The sequence below is a fragment of the Numenius arquata genome, chromosome 4, assembly GCF_964106895.1.
Source record: "Numenius arquata chromosome 4, bNumArq3.hap1.1, whole genome shotgun sequence".
NCBI lineage: Eukaryota > Metazoa > Chordata > Aves > Charadriiformes > Scolopacidae > Numenius > Numenius arquata.
In genome coordinates, this window is record NC_133579.1 from 40765536 (window position 1) to 40783943 (window position 18408).

General features: G+C 39.2%; 1 protein-coding gene across 3 annotated transcripts in view; it reads right to left on the reverse strand.

Annotated features, from left to right (window-relative positions):
• The window catches only part of FHOD3 (formin homology 2 domain containing 3), a 398400-nt gene that overhangs the window by 328411 nt on the left and 51581 nt on the right, over positions 1-18408 (reverse strand). For all 3 annotated transcript variants that reach the window (XM_074146889.1, XM_074146891.1, XM_074146890.1), the window contains exon 3: positions 14141-14205. In XM_074146889.1, the coding sequence (XP_074002990.1) occupies positions 14141-14205 (65 nt within the window). The remainder of the gene's footprint in view (positions 1-14140; positions 14206-18408) is intronic.

Consider the following 18408-nt stretch of genomic DNA (forward strand, 5'->3'; position numbering starts at 1 on the left):
AAATGGCAAAAACACAACTGTGAGCAAATACCCCATCCACAGCAGCTACTTTTATTCAGAAATTAGAGGCTGACAAAAGTAAGTATGAGTTTTCCTGCATAATTTTGATGTTACTTAACCCCAAGGAATTCATTAAAGGAAAGGGCGGGTGGATAGGAATTCAGGCTCTTCGTCCAAACTCTGCTACTGTTTTTCTTCCTAGAGAAAACAAGCTATCCCTGATAAGAAATACTAAGGCTGCAATACACTCTAACATCCTATCAACAAGGCAAAAAAGAGAGAAAAGTGAAAAGCAACACTGTCACGTGTGTGCAAGCATGTAAAGAACAGCGGTACAAAACCCTGAGAGATACAATAAAGTCACTAGGACATAGTGGGGTCGCTGCAATGCTGGCTGTGGTATTGTGTAATGAAGGCAGAATTGATAAGTGAAAGTCACAATTTCACTATCTCCCAAGAAGCCCGTGTGAAAGGGGTGAATGCTGACATGCGCCACAGCCGCCTCTGATAAGGTATCGCATTGAAATGCCCAGGACGTGCAGCCAGCCTGAAAATAGACCCCTTGTTTTCTCAGCAGGGAGAAGGCAGGTACAACTGCAGCCTGTGAAGTGTCTGTCGTCTTCTTTTCCTTGTTATTCATAGGAAATACGTAAAAGATCTTTACACCTGGGAGTTTAATGCCAAAGTACAGCTGACCTGAGCCTTGAAGGGAGGGATGGGCGAGAGCCTGCGTGTGCAGTGCCTGGGGCTGCCGGACCTCCTGCCACCAGCCCATCCGTCAACAGGTGCCAACAGGCGCCTCGGAAAACTGCCAGCTGTGTGTCATCAGGCTCAGGGAGATACGAAAAAGTAGCAGCAGACACAGGAGAGACACAACAAGAAAAGAAATCCTTCTCTTCAGTGTTGGCAGCTCAGCATGTTAACGTGGCAGGCTCTGCAATGGGGGAAGCAGCTCACTTGCTCCGAGGGAGATTTTGTCAGAAACACCATGCTGGGAAACAGAGTAAAACTAACTTTCCCTTTCTCCTGGGATGGGTGTGCCTGCACATCTGGTCTCCAGGAAACAGGCCAGTATAAATTATCAAAAAGCACTATCTCATTCAAGTGTAAGACCAGCACTCCATAAGGGTAGAAAGGACCAAATCTCACCCTAAACCATTTTATGGGAGGTGAGGATTTGCCCCAAAAAGGCACTTGTGCTCCAACATCAAGAATTTCTGAACCCGTTCTAGCAAAGTGCTTGGGCACAACCACAGAGCAGACACTGTCTCCATCTGCTTCTGCCCATACGATGGGCCTGAGAGCCAATGGAGGTAACTCCTAGCCTGAATCCCTGAATCATACTTACTCTTACCAAACTTCATTCCAGCATAACTTCCAATAGTATTCCAATAAGTAAATTTACATATACGTATTACAAGTTAGATCTTGACAGAAACTAGGAAAAAAGAAATCAGCACAACTATTTTCGGAGCTTGACAAAGTACCAGATTTCACTAAAAACTGTTGTCATCCAAGAATGACTATCAGGATTCTGAAGACACAATCCAGAAAAAGACAATGGAGAGTACACGTACCTCTCAGCCAGGCAGTTCCTCTCCCTAATCTGTTCCCTTTATGGTCAATGGAATGAGCAGTTCAGGGCAGGAACATAACTGAGATGCTCTCAAGTGCCCTCCAGACAGACCCTGCTCACTGATGACAGAGGGAGCCTAGTGGCTATCACAGCCGCCAAGCTGCATGCCTGGCGTGACTGGGAGACTGACAAGAAGAGGACTCCCGGCAGTGATACAGCAGTAAAGCTTCTCCCACAAGCAATTTTCCTACATGCCACATGGTTAAGAGCAACTCAAGCAATATAAAAAGAACTACAGCCAGTGCCTTAACATTCCCTGTCAGCTAAATTAAGCTTGTAAGGATCCTACTCCTTTCCTGCAACGAAGAGGAAAGCACAGAAGAAGGGAGGAACTAAATCCATGTGTTTGGGTTTTGGGGGGTGTTTGCTTTTGGGTTTTTATACTTTTTTAGAGTAAGAATTGTCTTCATAAAACAGATGCAATTACAAAAATCCTTGTTCTGTGTAGCCTGTGCTTTTTCTATTTGGCATTTTGTTTTGGTTTTCCCTACAGAAAAATTCAGGAACTGTTTGGGTATTTCTGTGTTAGGATTGCTCACACTTCCTGCCTCCCAGACAAGCATCCCCAGGGACCAGCTGGAAATGGTACCCAGCACCCTGAGGTAACAGGCAGCTAGTCAAAGAGGTACTGCCAGGTCACAGACAGTCCTCTAGGTCCTTGAGTTGGTACCAAATTATATGTATTTTGCTGTTTTTAAAACAAAAAGATTCAACCTCTTAGCTGTTAGGCTAGGAAGACTTCCCCTGAAGTCCTAGTAAAGATATTTAAATGACTGAACATTGACTAAGGTGCCTGGAACATGCAACATAGAGAATAAAAAACCACAGACAACACCTGAAGTACAGATACACGATATAAAACAGTGAGATCATGCTGACAGTAACGCACAGGCCACTAACCTCAGAATGAAAATCCAGGAGACCCAATCACTGCTATCAGAGTGCCCCCACGGTGTGTGACTCAGGGTAACCACAGGTGCTTGTGTACTCATCACTCATACTAACCTTTAGACAGAAGCACAGCACGTGCTCACACCTGGGGCTTTAGGGAACATCCCTGGGGGCTCCCCATTCCCAGGGTACACCACCTCTGGGAGTATTACAGTAGCACATGACTATTCTGGCAAAGACACAAAGAGGATTTGATTTCCTCACCCACTATTTTGGGATCCCATATATTTTTAATATATTGGGAATTAATAAACACTGAAGTGAACAACATATGGCAAAACTCCTTTATGGGGGTTTTAACCAAAGTTTTTGAGGATACTGTTACATATGATGCTGGACCTTTCACGCAAATACACCCACATTTTCTACAGCAAGTTTTTCCTCAGTGCAACTCCAAGAATTTCAGCAGGACAGTAAAAGAAAAAAAAAAGTAGGAAAACCTTCCGATGTGTTTGTGATGCAGTTACAGGGAACCACTCACACATGCTCTTCTAAGCAGCGAGAGGCAGAAAAGCAATGACAGGTGGCTGCTGCCTTGCCAGCATCATCACCTTCCTCCCCTGCCTGGCACAGCTCATCCAGCCCCCACACCCAGCAGAATAAGCTCTACTGCTAAAAGGGCTGAGGAAAACCCCAGCCCTCGGGCACGGGTGAGATCAATCCCAGGCCTCCTTCTGTGCCCAACCTGCAAGAAGCTTTCCACACTTACAGCTGTCTGTGTTTCACACAAAGTCAAGCCGTAAGCAAATATCTCCAGTGGCATTTGATGCTGAACAGGCTCTTAAATGGCCGGTGAACCTAAATTTAGGATTATGGAAGTAGTAAGGAACACACCCAACATTTGTATTTTTCTCCTCAGCACATCAACAAGTTAATTTGATACACTAGTTTTAGACATTCTGAAGTTGTAACTGGCCCTTAAAGCTGAAGTGTAATCCTTGTCAATAGCCACAGGGAGAAAGAAAACCACAGAAACAGGTTTTAATTTTTTTTCAAGTACACAGTTTACCAACACACTCCTCTTCATGTTTTAATAGTAAGACCAGAGCTAAATATTTAATGTCTGAAACTTCATACATACCAGACTCATCTCAAACTGTTAAATATGAATTGACATGGCTTAGGACATCCCACCACTTACAATAGCATGCTGCTCAGCCACAGTAACTTCTGCTGGGGTTTTAAATTAAGAGGTTGTAACTTCATCTCTTTGGAGCCTAAATTTTTACATGCTTTACTGAGTCTTAAACAGGAAAAAAAGAGAATGAAAGGAGATGTTATTGTTATTAAAATACAGATGTTGTACATAAACCCCCAAACAGAAAAGGGCAGCTCATGATGCCCTCAACTTCATCAAGCTTGTACAAGTACAAAACCATAATGATAACGATTGGCGGGATTTCTCCATCCCTGCTGACCACAACTGATTGTGGCTTGTTCTGATCCCAAAATGAGCATTTTACTAGATGTTTCTGAAAGCACCATAGCAATATTTTGCATTACACCACACATTTTCTTCTTGACACTGGATGGATTTTGTGGATATCACCTTTAAAAGTCTTGCAGAAGACAACCTGTGTTACATCAGGGAATCATGCCACTCATTTCAATAAAGCTCCTCAGGCTTTGGAGTATTTCTTTCAAGAAAGAAATAAATTGAGAGGCACCCAATTTACAAATTAAATCATCTTAATTTCTACAGAAATAAAAGCAGCTGCACATGAAAAAGATGAAAAGGATCTAAATGAGAGAGGAATAGGATAGCTGAAGGCAAGGAAAGAAAAGTACACATTATTTGAATGCCACGATGAAAACTCGACAACAGAGAGCAACTTTTTCTTGACTGCTGAATTATGAGATAGTGCATTTAATGTTACATAACATAGTGAAAAAAAGCTAAGAAATCAGATGAAAATCAGTCCAACAGTGTTACAAAACCACAGGTAATTTTATATCTCTCTCCACTGTAAGATCTTGAGTTGGTAACAAAACTTAACCCTCCTTTCAGTACCTATAAGGACTGAAACAAAGTAGCCCTGGTCTGAAAAGATGATACACATATACTTGGCCTTGCAGTGGACTCACAAAAAGTTAGCAAGTGGCATCCATTTGAAGCATTGTTGACCGTAAGTTTACATATTTTGTTTAAGATAAGCAGACTGATAACGTTCAGACACGAATCTCCTGACTTTGAGTTTCAATGAGATGCATACATTCTCTTTTGTAAGCTAATATGAAGTAAATCATTATAAGGCACACCGGAGTAAGCATTCATCTGTGGTACATGACAGTCAAGTAAGAGATCAAAACTGTCCATCAGAGCAGAAATCAGACATGCAATGAATAAGAAAAACCCACCACAGAGAAGAGAATCCAGTTAGGAAGTGTTTAATTGTTTATTGCCCAGCAACTCCCTCAGTAATTGACTGGGAGGAAAAAAGCAGTCCAGATGTTCTCTAGACATGTAGAGGGATTTGTTTAGTAATTTGTCAGTACTAAATGGGATATACAAAGTTTGCCTTATACTAAAACTCCACCCTTTTGCAGAGTTTCCATTCCTGAAGAGAAGCCTGCTTTCCATAGTAGCACGATTCCTTGCTTTATGAACTAACACCAATTCTGGTCAATTAATATTGTATTATTAATGTAATAACGTACATTAGAAGTTATAGAAAAATTAACATCATTAATCCAGTTCTTTCTCTACCCAAGCGCCTGCAGAAGTAAGATTCACAGCTTGCATTGCAGCTACTTCCAGAATCATTATCTTCCTTAAATTTCAGCAAATCCAGAGCTAAAATCTACAGCTGAATACGACAAAGAATGTCACAACTCTAGACACAAAAGCTAGTAGACGAAACCAGTGTATTTAATATTAATGCAGTCTTTAGTATATATGCTTAGAGACCATTGGTATATCAAAGCCAGTTTTGTCCAAGCACCTTAGAACATCTCAGGGAGGTAGGAACTGTATTTACCCCTAATCCCACTTGAGTAAAATCAGCATCCCTTCACCTTCCTTACAAACAAGGCTAAATCAGTGGCAGTTCTGAGAATGACATCCTAAAGAAATATCAACATTTTCTATTCCAAACCCACAGCTTTTAAATAGCAGTTCCTAATTTCTCTTCCATAGCGTAAGGCCTTAATTTTGTTTTATTGATGCACCTCAAGTTTTTCAGGGTAAAGATTAAAACAGACTTGAGCGGTGCACGGTTTCAAGAAAACTAATCTGAACCACGTTCATTTCTTTAGCCTGTATCTTCCATATATAACAGGTTTAGACAGAGGCAGGAGATGAATCACTCTGTTCTGAGCATAACGCTAATTTATTTGAAGTTATTTAACATGAACTTAACCTTTTTCCCCCCAGTTAAGAGCTTGAACATGCTGTACTTCTATCTACAGGAAAATTAATTCAACTGTCTGAATGCTGTCTGAGCCTAAGAACTGCTTTACCTGTCAATACAGAGATCTATAAAGTGGGAAGTGCAAATAGCTAAAAAACGAAGATACATGAAAACTAATAACAGCTATTGATGTAAGAGCTTGCAAGAAACCCCTACATTTAATGAAATGTAGGATACCTCCTTGAAAATGTGGGGACTGTTAAGAAGTAGTAAATGGAAGTTTGTCACATTCATACCTAGCTATACACCAGTAATTACTTTTGTATATTCCCACCTTTGTAGGATGGCTACAGCCATCCCTCTTCTCCCACACCGCTCACGGGACCAGCAAGCTGCACCAGTCCCAGCCAGGTTACCCTAGAGTCACAAGCTGTGATTTGGAGAGACTGATGCCCAGGATAACCCCCAAGATGAGAGAAAGGCAACATCAAGGACAAGCAATGCTGAAGGCGAGTTTTCACCTCAATGCGGACATGTGAAACCTGAGTTACATAGCATCATGGCAGCAGAACAAGCTGATGAGGTTGCCTTGATCATGGCATTTTGCAGTTCTGAAATTGGTGTGGTTCTTCTCCAAACGCACCCCTACCCATCACACACAGAGGCTTCTTGAAACATTGAACCACAAAGAGCTCCCACAGGTCTCGCAGGACCAGGCTTGGCAACATCTGCTCTACAATTGCAACAGGAACATCTAGAGACAATTCATAGGCTGCGCTCATTTATTATTGGGCAAGTATTTCTCAAGATTTAGTTGAAGAACATGGAAGTCATTCAAAAATGCATAAATCATCTATCAAAATAATCAACTATTTGCTTGCTTTTATAAACAAATAAACAAAACACAAATCCACAAAGACCTCATCCCAGTAAATACTACTCTTGTTACCCTTTATTTCCAGGTATTCCAAAAATTTCCCCATTTTGGGGGTCTACCAACAAACAGTTATAAATGGTTTAAAATGTTACAATATTTTTCTCACTCATTTCAGAGGTTAAACTTACAATGTCTGTTTCTCTTTAGATTACAAAAAGGTGGTAAAACTAGTCCTAACAATAGCAACATGACTATTTTAGACATGAAATTTTAGAAACTGCAATTGCCATATACTCCAGTAATTTCAAGTTAATTTACTAAATAACTTAATTTTGTGAAATTTAATTAGCCAATGTGCAGTCCTTCCAAAGCACTGGGTAGATGGCAATATGCAAAGAATAAAAGCATTAGTGTATTTTGTTAGAATTTTTTAGTCTTCAAAAAGGCATATAGTTAGACTGCATGAAAAAGACTATCCACTTAAAAAGAAAATCCACATATCAGTAATATGGTACTTTATAATTCATTTTTAAAAATAACTGAACAAGTCTAAATGGACACTAAATGTGTTGGTGGGTGGGAAGCAAAGTATCTACTTATTTTTCTTCCAGGGTTTATGAGGAGATGTTTTCCTTGATGACTGAGGATTTTTGTTCATTTGTTCAGAAATGAGATTTGTTTAAATCTCACTATGTTTTAAGAGTCCAAAGTAGATTCCTTCTCCCTTGCATATTTTTTACATACTGTAAGAAAATGGAATTATTATGGAAATCTAAATTGACAGGAAAAAAAGCCAGAAAGAGGATATCCCAATTCTAAGACATTTCACTTGATTTCTGCAGTACTTCTCTGTGTGAGTCAAGTCAGATAAGCTTTCACACTTTAACACAAAGCTTCCCAAGACAAGAAAAGCATCCCACTAGCACACTCCACAGCAGTCCTTTCAAACCTGGAACAAGCCCCTTTAAAGCAGGAATCCACCGCTTTAAAAGCAACGACCCACCGCTAATAGAGGCTTTATCTGCTCTGCAGCTTCTTGGTCCTTCGTGCTGCAAAGCCTATTTTAAGGATTATAATTTAAATTCATAATTTAAATGCAGAGACAAATCTTGGAAATTTCCCTGCTTTGTTGCAAACACTTTCTGAAATCCTATGGGACTGGTCCAGAGGTTTCTTGGTGAGGTCACAGAAGGCAAATCACAGGTTATGGGGAAGTACCGTGGCTCATCCCCACAAAGGAGGCTGACTAAAAGCATGCACGAGGAGTACAGCAGAAGTCTAACATTTCAGTTTAAAGAGGTGTACGTTTTTAGAGCAAAACCACAAGTTATTTATACAGATAGATTTTCACAAAGTAATCTGATCTGGGAACCAGGGGATTTTACTTAGAGCATCTGTGTTCCACATTCTCAGGAAAGAAAATTTAAATAATCCTAAAAAGCTGAAAAAGGTATTTTTGTCACAGCCTTTGCAGCTATTTCATGTTTCATTCAAATTGAAAGAGAGTTGAACCAGATATCTCCAATCACATCTGGAAGCAGGCCCCAATGCTGCGTACCCCATCTTAAATAGAACTCAAATTATTCTATTAAAAAAACCCACCCTAATCCTTCAAAAAAAAAAAATCCCCAAGCTCTGGCATTCCTTTTCAGATTTTTTCAATTTCTCTGATGTCAGTTTACATCTAATAAACATGTTGTTTATTATCTTCATTTAAGCCAGGACTTTTACCAAGTTACAGCAAGAGTCATAGGAAGCATATCATGATTACAAATCCGTAACGCATGCAGGATCCTTGTGCAGCACCATCAAATCCATTAATCACTGTCTTTTCTGTCCCAATTATGCTAAGAAGATATTCAATAAAGCAATTTCAACTCACCTCTCTCTTCTACCATGAGTGCAAAGAAGGCAAAACCACAGCGCTTCCGACAAATTCTCAAGGCACCTCTTTTGTTCCCTTTAAATTAAATCCGAATCGGTTGCACGTTTTGCTGAACTGCTAATGCTCTCCACATGTTCCTTCTTCCAAACTGAAGATGTTTTCCATTAGGAATGCTTAACACTGAACAGAAAACTGTAAAATGCCCTTCAAACAACCCAAAGTACCCAACCTCTTTCTTGAGACTTTCATTGGAACATATCAATCACTACTTGCCCAAATGAAGAGCTCATAGTGCTAAAATTAACCTTCCTTTAGGAAAGTTTTTTAATTAGACTCTTTCTCTTAATGTATTCAGAAATACCGAAGAAAGCTGTTTATTTTAAATTCAATAGACTATTGCCTTTCAAAAAAAAAAAAAAAAAGATCAGAAAGTTTTAAAGTATGAGCTAAAGGAGTTGCAGAGCGCCCACGACTATGAGAATTCTAGTCAGCACTCAGCATCCTGCAAACATACACCAGAGATGCAATTTGATAATGGTATTTGTAAGGAGAAGCATCTCAGGTGAGACAGTACCAATAACACAGGTTGTAGGCACAAGCTTAATTCTGCCCTCAGAGAATGAACAGAGTTTTACATGTTTGCTTAACCAGAGTTGCACTGGCTTTTCTACACTTCAATACCATATTCCTAAGAGAACAAACCATGTTTTTTCCCCACTTCTATCCTTGTATCTTATCTTCTCTACAACGAAGTGCCAGATACAGTTACAGACTCAAGACATGACTTAGTCTTCATGACAGCACTGTGGTTCCACTGGGAAGGAACTTGCATCTCAAGCACCTGGAGGGACAGGTCCTACCAGAAGGTTCAATAGATACATAAATAGTTGCAGAACCTAATCACATCTACTGTAATACATGCAGCAAGTCCACATAATGAATAACAGAAGGGAAAACTGTACATGGAAAAAAGGACTAGCTGCATACTTCAGCCATTACAGGACAAATAAAAACAGCTGGCTTCTACAAGCCTCTTAGTTACAATTAGCTTACAGCTTCCCTCAGGTATCCCAGAACAAAAAGAACTCAAGAAGATAGTTATAGCTACACTTCATACAAGACATCAAGAGTGAGAGGATGTCAAAAAGACAATCCAAAGAGCTGCATGGAAAGGCTGGGTTATTGGTGCCAACACTGCTGGTTACAGCAGATGCCCTAATAACAGGGGCTAGAAACAGCCGCCGTGCAGCACGGCAGCTATTGTGTCACATACTTGGGAATCACCAGCACCCATGGAAGGACAGGCAAGGGTTGACACTCTGCAGGTCACTTCAGCACCATGCTCCAGTACATCTGCAACTGCCCTTGTGCAAAAGCCAATAGAACAGAATTATAAAATGGTTATAACAACTAATAATGAAGCTAGATTATAAATTTAGCAAGACTCTTGCACACTGTTAAGGGGCAACCTAAGACACAAATATCTCTGCAAATTATTTTTAATCTATAGACATAAATTTTGCATAAATACAGGAAGGAGCTATAACCATGCAAAAACATAATTTTCTAATGCAGAAACATTTTAAATAATCAATTGCGGGGAATATTTGGTGTATGGTGATGCTTTTTTATTTTTTTAAATAATAAATTGACACAAAGGAGAAATAAAATTTAAAATACACCTTGCAGCATTTGCTAACCTTCCAACTACAGTACTCTAAGCAATCCCAGGCTAATATGTGCATTCAGAATTACATCAACCTTTTGTTATTTGCATTCTTCTTGTATTACATTGTATTAACACCTGAAGCTTATGTCAAACTTCTTTTGGCAGAATCATTCTAAGTCATTGTCATGAGTCCCTGACCACACCTCATTCTCAATGTTGAGAGCAACACTCCTGATTCCCCATCACAGGCATAAGTGTTTTAAAAGAGGACATGGGACTCTCTTGAGCTAGATACTGCATCCAGATATGTATAAGTAAATGGTGCCTTTTCTCTCAGAGACCACCTCAGACTTTGAGAGGAAACTACCGAGAAACAAGGAACAGAAAATGAAGCAGCAGCCACAAAGAGAGCTGTCCAAGCACAGACATAATGAATAAACCAGGTCACTCTCCAGGAAGAATGGAGCTTTTAAAGATCTTTAAAACTTCACTGACAAAGAGTTGCTTTGACTAAAACTTTCAATTTAGTTATAGGGGCTAAAGTTTTTGGCACTGTTAGTGTTTGATGGAGTTAAAGCTCCATCCTCATTTACACTGGACTTTATCAAGGCCTCAGCTGAGCCCTGTAATTGTTAAATAGATACTAATTAAAATTACGTTAAGACACAACTAAATACAAAGTCACTCACACAGCTGCCAAAAATACCAGAAAAAAACTTTTCCCACAGGGTATTAACTCACAATAAATCTAATTTAAATAAAAGGTCAAATTTGACAGATTGTGGAAAAAAAACCCAATTGACACTGTGTGGTTTGGATTGATCTTCCTCCACTGAGATCTTAACATCAAGTAGTACAAAAGAAAATCCATAATTTTCAATTAGTTATGTTCTATGAACAAAACCAGTTTCAGCAAAAGTCTTTTGACAAAAAAAAAAAACACATTGTAAATATTGCAGTTTGTATTAAAACCACTTAAATTTTATTTTTGAAATTACCTTCTAATTAGTCCTGACATTTAATCAGGATCAAGCCAAAAACAGGAAAAGAAGTAGAGGGATATTTAAAAGAAAATTTGTTCCTCCATGCTGAAAGTCCTTAGTGTGAACATAAGACAAGAACTCAAATTGAGGGGGGGGGAAGTAGTAATGCATTAAACTGAATGAGATGCTTAAGAGTGACTGGTATGCAGAAAATACCACTCACTAACAACTTCCGCACTCAAGTTATTAAGCTTTATTCCTTCCCTGACCTGCTTAAAACAAAAAAAACCCCACACCCCTCAGTTGACATGGGACTTGCTAAAGCTTCCCAAGTCTCATAAAATATTGTCCTGTAGTCAATACATTCTCTGACACTAAAACCCAACAAATTCCCTGGAGATTTGAAGTCTTTGATGATGGAAAGCTTTATCTAGACATCTGAACATAAACACTGGTGTATTTCCCACAATTTAAAAGTACAACATGTTAGGAAGAAAAAAAAAATAATATTGGTCCAACTTTCAAATGGGAGCATTTATGACAGGAAAGGTATTTCTTTACACCTCTCAGCTCTTCAGAAGAAAGTAAAACCTTGAATGCAAGGATGACAGGAGGCTCTGCAGCAAGGGCACTACAGAAACAAAAAAATCACTTATCTTCTCATAAAGCACTCCTAGGTACCTACGAGGGACTTTACAGAGTTAGTAACATTGCTAACCACAATGCTTTCCAAGGATACTGTGAAGACTCAGAGCAAACAGCCAATGCAAGATGTTTGTATTCCATATAACACCATCTCACATTGCTCTAATTCCTGGCTTCTGCTCCAAATACGTAACATCTTTTAACCTCAAAACCGAATCCTTATATATCAAAAAAAAGATAATAACAGGCAGCTGATGTGAAAGTACGCACAAGATGAAGAAAAATACCCACTGTGCCAGTGAAACAACCCTCCTGTTCTGTGACAAGTGTAACTGCCAGGCACAGGTCACCAAATGAAGCCAGTACTAAAAACCTCAGAGTCCCCAACTCTTTCAAACTATCCCATACCAAAAAGTAAGATACATTTGATATGCAGAAATGAAATAGAAAAGAAAATAAACTATATTACATAAAGCTATGGGCTGAAATAAAAACTTATCCTAAAAATCTAAACTTTAACAGGGGGGTTGGAAATTAGAACCAGATCTTGCATTTGGCTTTTCTGCCTGCAACGAACCAAGCCAAAAGCCCATATCCAAACACACCTCTGCTCCAGGAGTTTGAAATCTGGACTCAAGTTTTGCAGCTTGGATTCCACTGTACTCAGTGCTGAATGCATCACAGCTGCTGGAGAGTAACAGCACCTTCATACACACTTTCATACCGAACAATTAAAATACATGCTCGGCAATACACCTAATTGCCCACAGAGCTTGAATGCAAACAGGTAACAGCAAAGCAACCACATGTGGAAGCTCAGAATCTGGTGTGCTCCAATTCCTCGATGGCTGTACTCTGGACAAAAATTTTTTATATGAAAATTGTTTTTATAAAACCTCAATCCAGGAAACATATGAAATCTTGTCTTGCTGCACTGGTCTGTTTTGCCAAAGATATTCCCAGACCTAACAAGAATAAGCTTCTCCAGGCTGTTCTTAATTTCATTTGCATTTATAAAATCAGCCTAGACTTTGCAGCATCTCTGTTTCTCCTCTAATGCTTAACACGTAGGCTCGCTCTACTCTACTCCCTCAAACTAACAGTAATAGAGGAGAATCTGTTCCTGCAGCCTAGAGCTCGCTCTCAATGGGAGGTATTCGAGGAATTCTGTAGGTTGCTTATGCTCAGTTCAAATTCCCAGAAAGGCCATTTCATAACACATCCTGGGGGCAGCGGAAAGAGGTTTAGTTGTATTTAAAGCCTGAATCCTCCAACAGCAATAGCACTGTGGAAATAATACAAAACTTAGACTACCTTCTCCTCCTTTTAAGGAAAGTATCTATATTCCAATGCTTCAGTTATGATCTCTTGAAACAAGACAAACTATAAGCTAAACATATTAGGGTGTTGAATCCACTACGGAGAAGTTGAAAACAAAACAGGCAACTGTGGCACATACATATAGGATTATTTTTTTTAAACCAGTCGTCCATAACATCTATCATAGTATCACCAGAACATAAGCATTAGCTTTGCTAATGCTCAGTGAAACATGCTGCTCTGCAGAACGCTAGAGACCATATTCACACCATCATAGCACATCAGCCTCCATTTATGCAACCTTAAAGCTCTTATGACACGCACATTATGACTTTCATTAGACTTTTCCTCGTGACAGCATTGTTTTGACCAGGGTTTTTAAGACACTGACACTGTGATAATGACAAATATGCAGTCAAGATCTGCAAGATGTGAAGTAATAAACATTACATGCTATTAAAATGCAGTAATTAGCTGTCAGCCAACAATTCTTCAGATCCCCTTCCCAGCTCAGAACAGAGTCTTCTTCAGGCACACACAAAGGCTGTGGCAAGACAGATAATCCAAGATTCTCCAAAGCATCCCCAATCATCACACTTCACTGTCAAATCCTATACTTCCTTGGAATGTTGAACATACTTTAAGGGTAATGTAACTAATATAACCTAATTTTAAACATGCGAGAAACACAACAAAGAAGGATAATAGCCAATAAATTGATTTAACTTGGAACACAGCAAGCCTGACTCATACTCCCCACATTTGCTTCTCAGAAATGGATTCTGTTTATTTGTTCTCTTTCAAGCACGAGGAACTTCACTTACCAATACAGGCATGGACTCTCACTGACAGCTGGGTCCTCAGAATTATACTGTGCTTCTTGCCCCTCCTAAAAAGAGAACAGAAGAAAAATATATTAAGGTGTAGGGAGGAGGTAGAGGAGTTGGGAATGAAGGAGTGAAGTTGAGCCTAGAAAAAACAGGTGGGGAGCAAGGGAAGGTATTACAAATTATATATTTGTTTCTCATCGTACAACTCTATCTTAACTGGCAATAAAATGATTTTCCACAAGTCAAGCCTTACGATAGGGAGATCACTTACCATTTACTATCTTTATATCAATTAACTTTTTATTAATCTTATTTTTTCCTCCCTTCTGTTGAGGACAGGGACCGCGAGAGCAGCTGGGTGGGCACCTGGCAGACAGCCAAGGTCAACCCACCACAATGACTCTCTAGAAATGTGTATTAGATGACTGCACATTTTAATTTTCACAGAAAAAATTTAAAGCCTGGCATAGTAAAGCATGAAAAGAAAACACAAGGTCAAATTAAAGGGTGCTTACACTTCCACAAATCTGCTCATGTACACTAATGGGTCTTGAAAGCACAATGAAAGATCTGTTTTTCATGCAATGAGGCAAAATTGAGTCCTCCTTCACTCTGGCACTGTCTCAGTTTCATCCTGGTCTTAAATAGAATGCCTTGATCTTAATTAGCTGCTAAATTTCTAATTTTTTTTTTCAGACAAAGTAGTATTAGATGCATCTTTTCAATCTGGACAAGAGCACCATTCTTGATTTCTAGGCACTCCACCCACAAACTGGCATCAGGACGTGGCCAACACTTTGCCTCTGCACGCAAACCTGCTCACTTGATGGAAGGCAGGAAAGTAAGAAAAGCCAAATGTCTCTTCCATTTGTACATCAGCATATTCTCTCTTATCTGAAACTCAAGATGCAATTCCTGGACAACCAGCTCTAAGCAGCCCTGCTTGATCAGGGTAGGTGGACCAGATGACCTCCAGAGGTCCCTTCCAACCTCAAGCCTTCTGTGATTCTGTGAATTTGTCGTGGGAAAACACGCAATAGGCAATACTGTTTTTAGAACATGTTCAGATGCAGCTTTGTTTGTGTCATACAAACCCTAGACCCACTTCTATATACAAATTAAAAGCAAATTAAAAACCAGCACAAATTTCCTGAGTTACATGCATTATGATTATGCTGAGAGATTTCAGGGCCAACCCTTTCACAAAGACACCCAGCAGAATTTCCCACTTCATCAGAACAAACCCACTGTTTTCCAGACAACAAAGTTTCTTCCCCATTTTGCTGTATTCTTGTCCACAGTTATTTTGAGGAACAAAAATATTTTTCATTAGTTTCAGCAAGAAAAGAACATGTTTTGTACCATCTCACAAAAGATTTGCAGGGGAAGGCAGGTCAGTGAAGCAGTGACAAATATTTAAAAAAAAACAAAACAAACCTCTCTGAGAAGAATATTGGAAAAAAAAAAAAACAAACCATGACACTAAGCACCTGAAAAACATAGGTTAATGTGAAACTATGTACCTGGTAATAAAGGACTCAGTTTCAGTACAGCAACCTTCCTCTATAGGTTAAAACAATAATAATAATCAAATTTTAAATGAAACTGCTCTTTGGTAGCGTCTGCCTGAACAGCATTAGGATAAAGTAGGAAAAGCGTGAACCTTTTCTTAATGCTGCTGCTGGTGTGCAGGGCTTTAGAAGTGCCAAGCAGCAACATGCTATTCCCCCACAAGAGTTGCCGGCAGTCTGGATTTTTAAGTCTCCTGGAGCAATTCCAGGTTTAGGACTGATTCTTGCCCACCTGAACTCCTCCTGCCGATTGAGCTGGACACAGCCTTTGCCTGCACTCCACACCAAAAATTCATTTCAGACCCATTTTTTTCACAGCACCAACTGAAACCCCATTCTTCAGAAACACCAGGAAAGTCTCTCAAAATTAAAGGGAAAGAAACTCAGTGAGGAAGAAGCTGATGGCAAAGGTTGCAGCAACACAAGTCAGGAGAAAAACACGGAGACAGTGACGCAGGAAGGAGGTTTCGGGAATTATGCTGATCCAGAAACAAAACAGCATGGGAGAAACAAGGCTGAATTCTGCCTGGCTTTCTGTACACCAAGCAAAAGGCTCTACCCACAGTTTGGGATGAGTTTTCCAGGACAGGCATTACATTTACTACATAATCCTACTAAAGGACAAGGAAATCAGATGCAATGCAGATTAGAGCTTTAAAACTTGCCCTTGCTGCAGTTGAGCAGTTTTTCTTTTATGATCCTTGTATGATTATACCAAATCTCTTATCCATTGATTTGATGCCAATGTGAAGCTTAGTTTTAATAATATTCCTGTTGCTGTCTCCAGTTCTCTATGTTAAAGCATAGGCTCTCCTATCAAAATCAAAGGCTTGTGAGGCTTTCCAGATAGACAATGGAAACTTGATCCTTTTTCTTGGAGGTGCCATTAACCAACAGTAAATAGTAATGGCAGGCCACAGAGAATGGAAAGAGACTGTTTGCCATAATGATTATATATATAAAGTAGTATCAGGTTTTTGTAAACAACTTAACTGTAAAGGTAGCACTATATACAAGATTTCAATGCCTGCACAGGGAAGATTTGTTTAAAACACTTATTTCCTTCCACCAAGTCAGTGGCACGGTAACCTGCTGGTTCAGGGCAGTCACCACTGAATTCCCCCAGTGTAAAGTTGTATTTCCTAGTATCTGGCACAAAATTTTACATCGCTGACACATTTCTAATTGAAAACAAGACAATTTTCTTTTGGAGATGTTCTTCAAATAACCTTTCTTCATTTAATAAGAGTAGTAATATTTACACTGAGCAAGTGTGAAGGATAAGAGTTTGAGGTCTTTCAGTTAGACGTAAAACTGTTTGCATTCCTTTCTACCCACCTTGCGTAGATAATAAGTATGAAGAAAAAGTGGTTGACATTTTGTTTTTTCCTCTCCAAGATCTAGCTTATAAATCCAGTTAAGCTAATAATGTAAAGCTCATCTCTTTCAGTTTCACAAATTATTGACTAGCAGCAGGCAGACTAATTTCCAATTCCTGGCATCACAGAGAGATTATTAAGAATAGAATTAGCTCCAGCATGTATTCAGGAAAGCATATAAAAATATGGAATTAGCCAAAAAAAAAAAAAGAAAACACACACAGAAAAACACCCACAACTCTTATGTCCCTATAGAGAGTTGGGAAAGGAAAAAGCCCAATGTTCTGCCACCTGTTACTTACATAGACAGATGGAAAAGCTGGATACTATATCCACAGCTTGACTTTCTAGGTACTGATGTGTGATATATAGTAGAGGAACTGATTCCAAACCTTTAGCACATGTAATTGTAAGCTTTAAAGCCTGAGATGTGGCCATTATGCTGAAATTCAAATATATAAATCATTGCCATCCTTGCCCTACACCATTTGCAAGCTACCATGTAACCCATCTTATTTCCAAAGAATTCAGGACTCAGCTTTAATTTGTAAATGACCAAAATCCTAGAGATAAGTATTTCAAACTACAAGAAAATACAAAACAGTATATCACTTCCGGTTTAATTTCAGCAAGTTTCTATAAAGAGTCAGAAGTGTATAGGGTATTTTATTGTTGCAATGACTGGAAGCTAAAAATAACATTGATGACACTTTGGTAGATATGTCCAGTTGATAATACTTTTTTGCACACTTTCAAGCTATTTTTGAAAGCAATGTAAGTGTTAGTATCCATCCCACCTCTGGAAGTCCCCTCTTTATATTTCTGTGAAGCAGTTTTGTGGTAACTGCTTTGAAGACTAACCGCAAAACAGCTTAAAGCATCCTCAAGCTAGTTTCCACACATGTGCTATAGGACTGTCCTATTACTCTTCCATAATTCACTAAAAATCTCAATTTTAAATATACAAATGAGACATTTGTGTAACTTCTGGTTAACAGCAACCAGGTATTGCATAATGAAGGAACAGAACAGTACTCCAGCTCTCCATAAAATAAATTAATAAATAAAAAAGGTCTCACAGCATACACCCTGCTACCAACAGTCCGTTTTGGTTACGTTGTCAACTGCATTCAATTCCTTTAGATTGCTTTGCCTCTTCTCTGTTGTGATTATTCATACAGCAGAAGCTAGAAGTGCTACAGAGAAAGCACACAGTGCTGTTTTGACACGTTCCCAAAACTTCCGCTAGCTGGATGAAGGACCATTTTAAACCCTGGGGCATCCAAAACTGAGCTCCTCTAACACCAAAGGT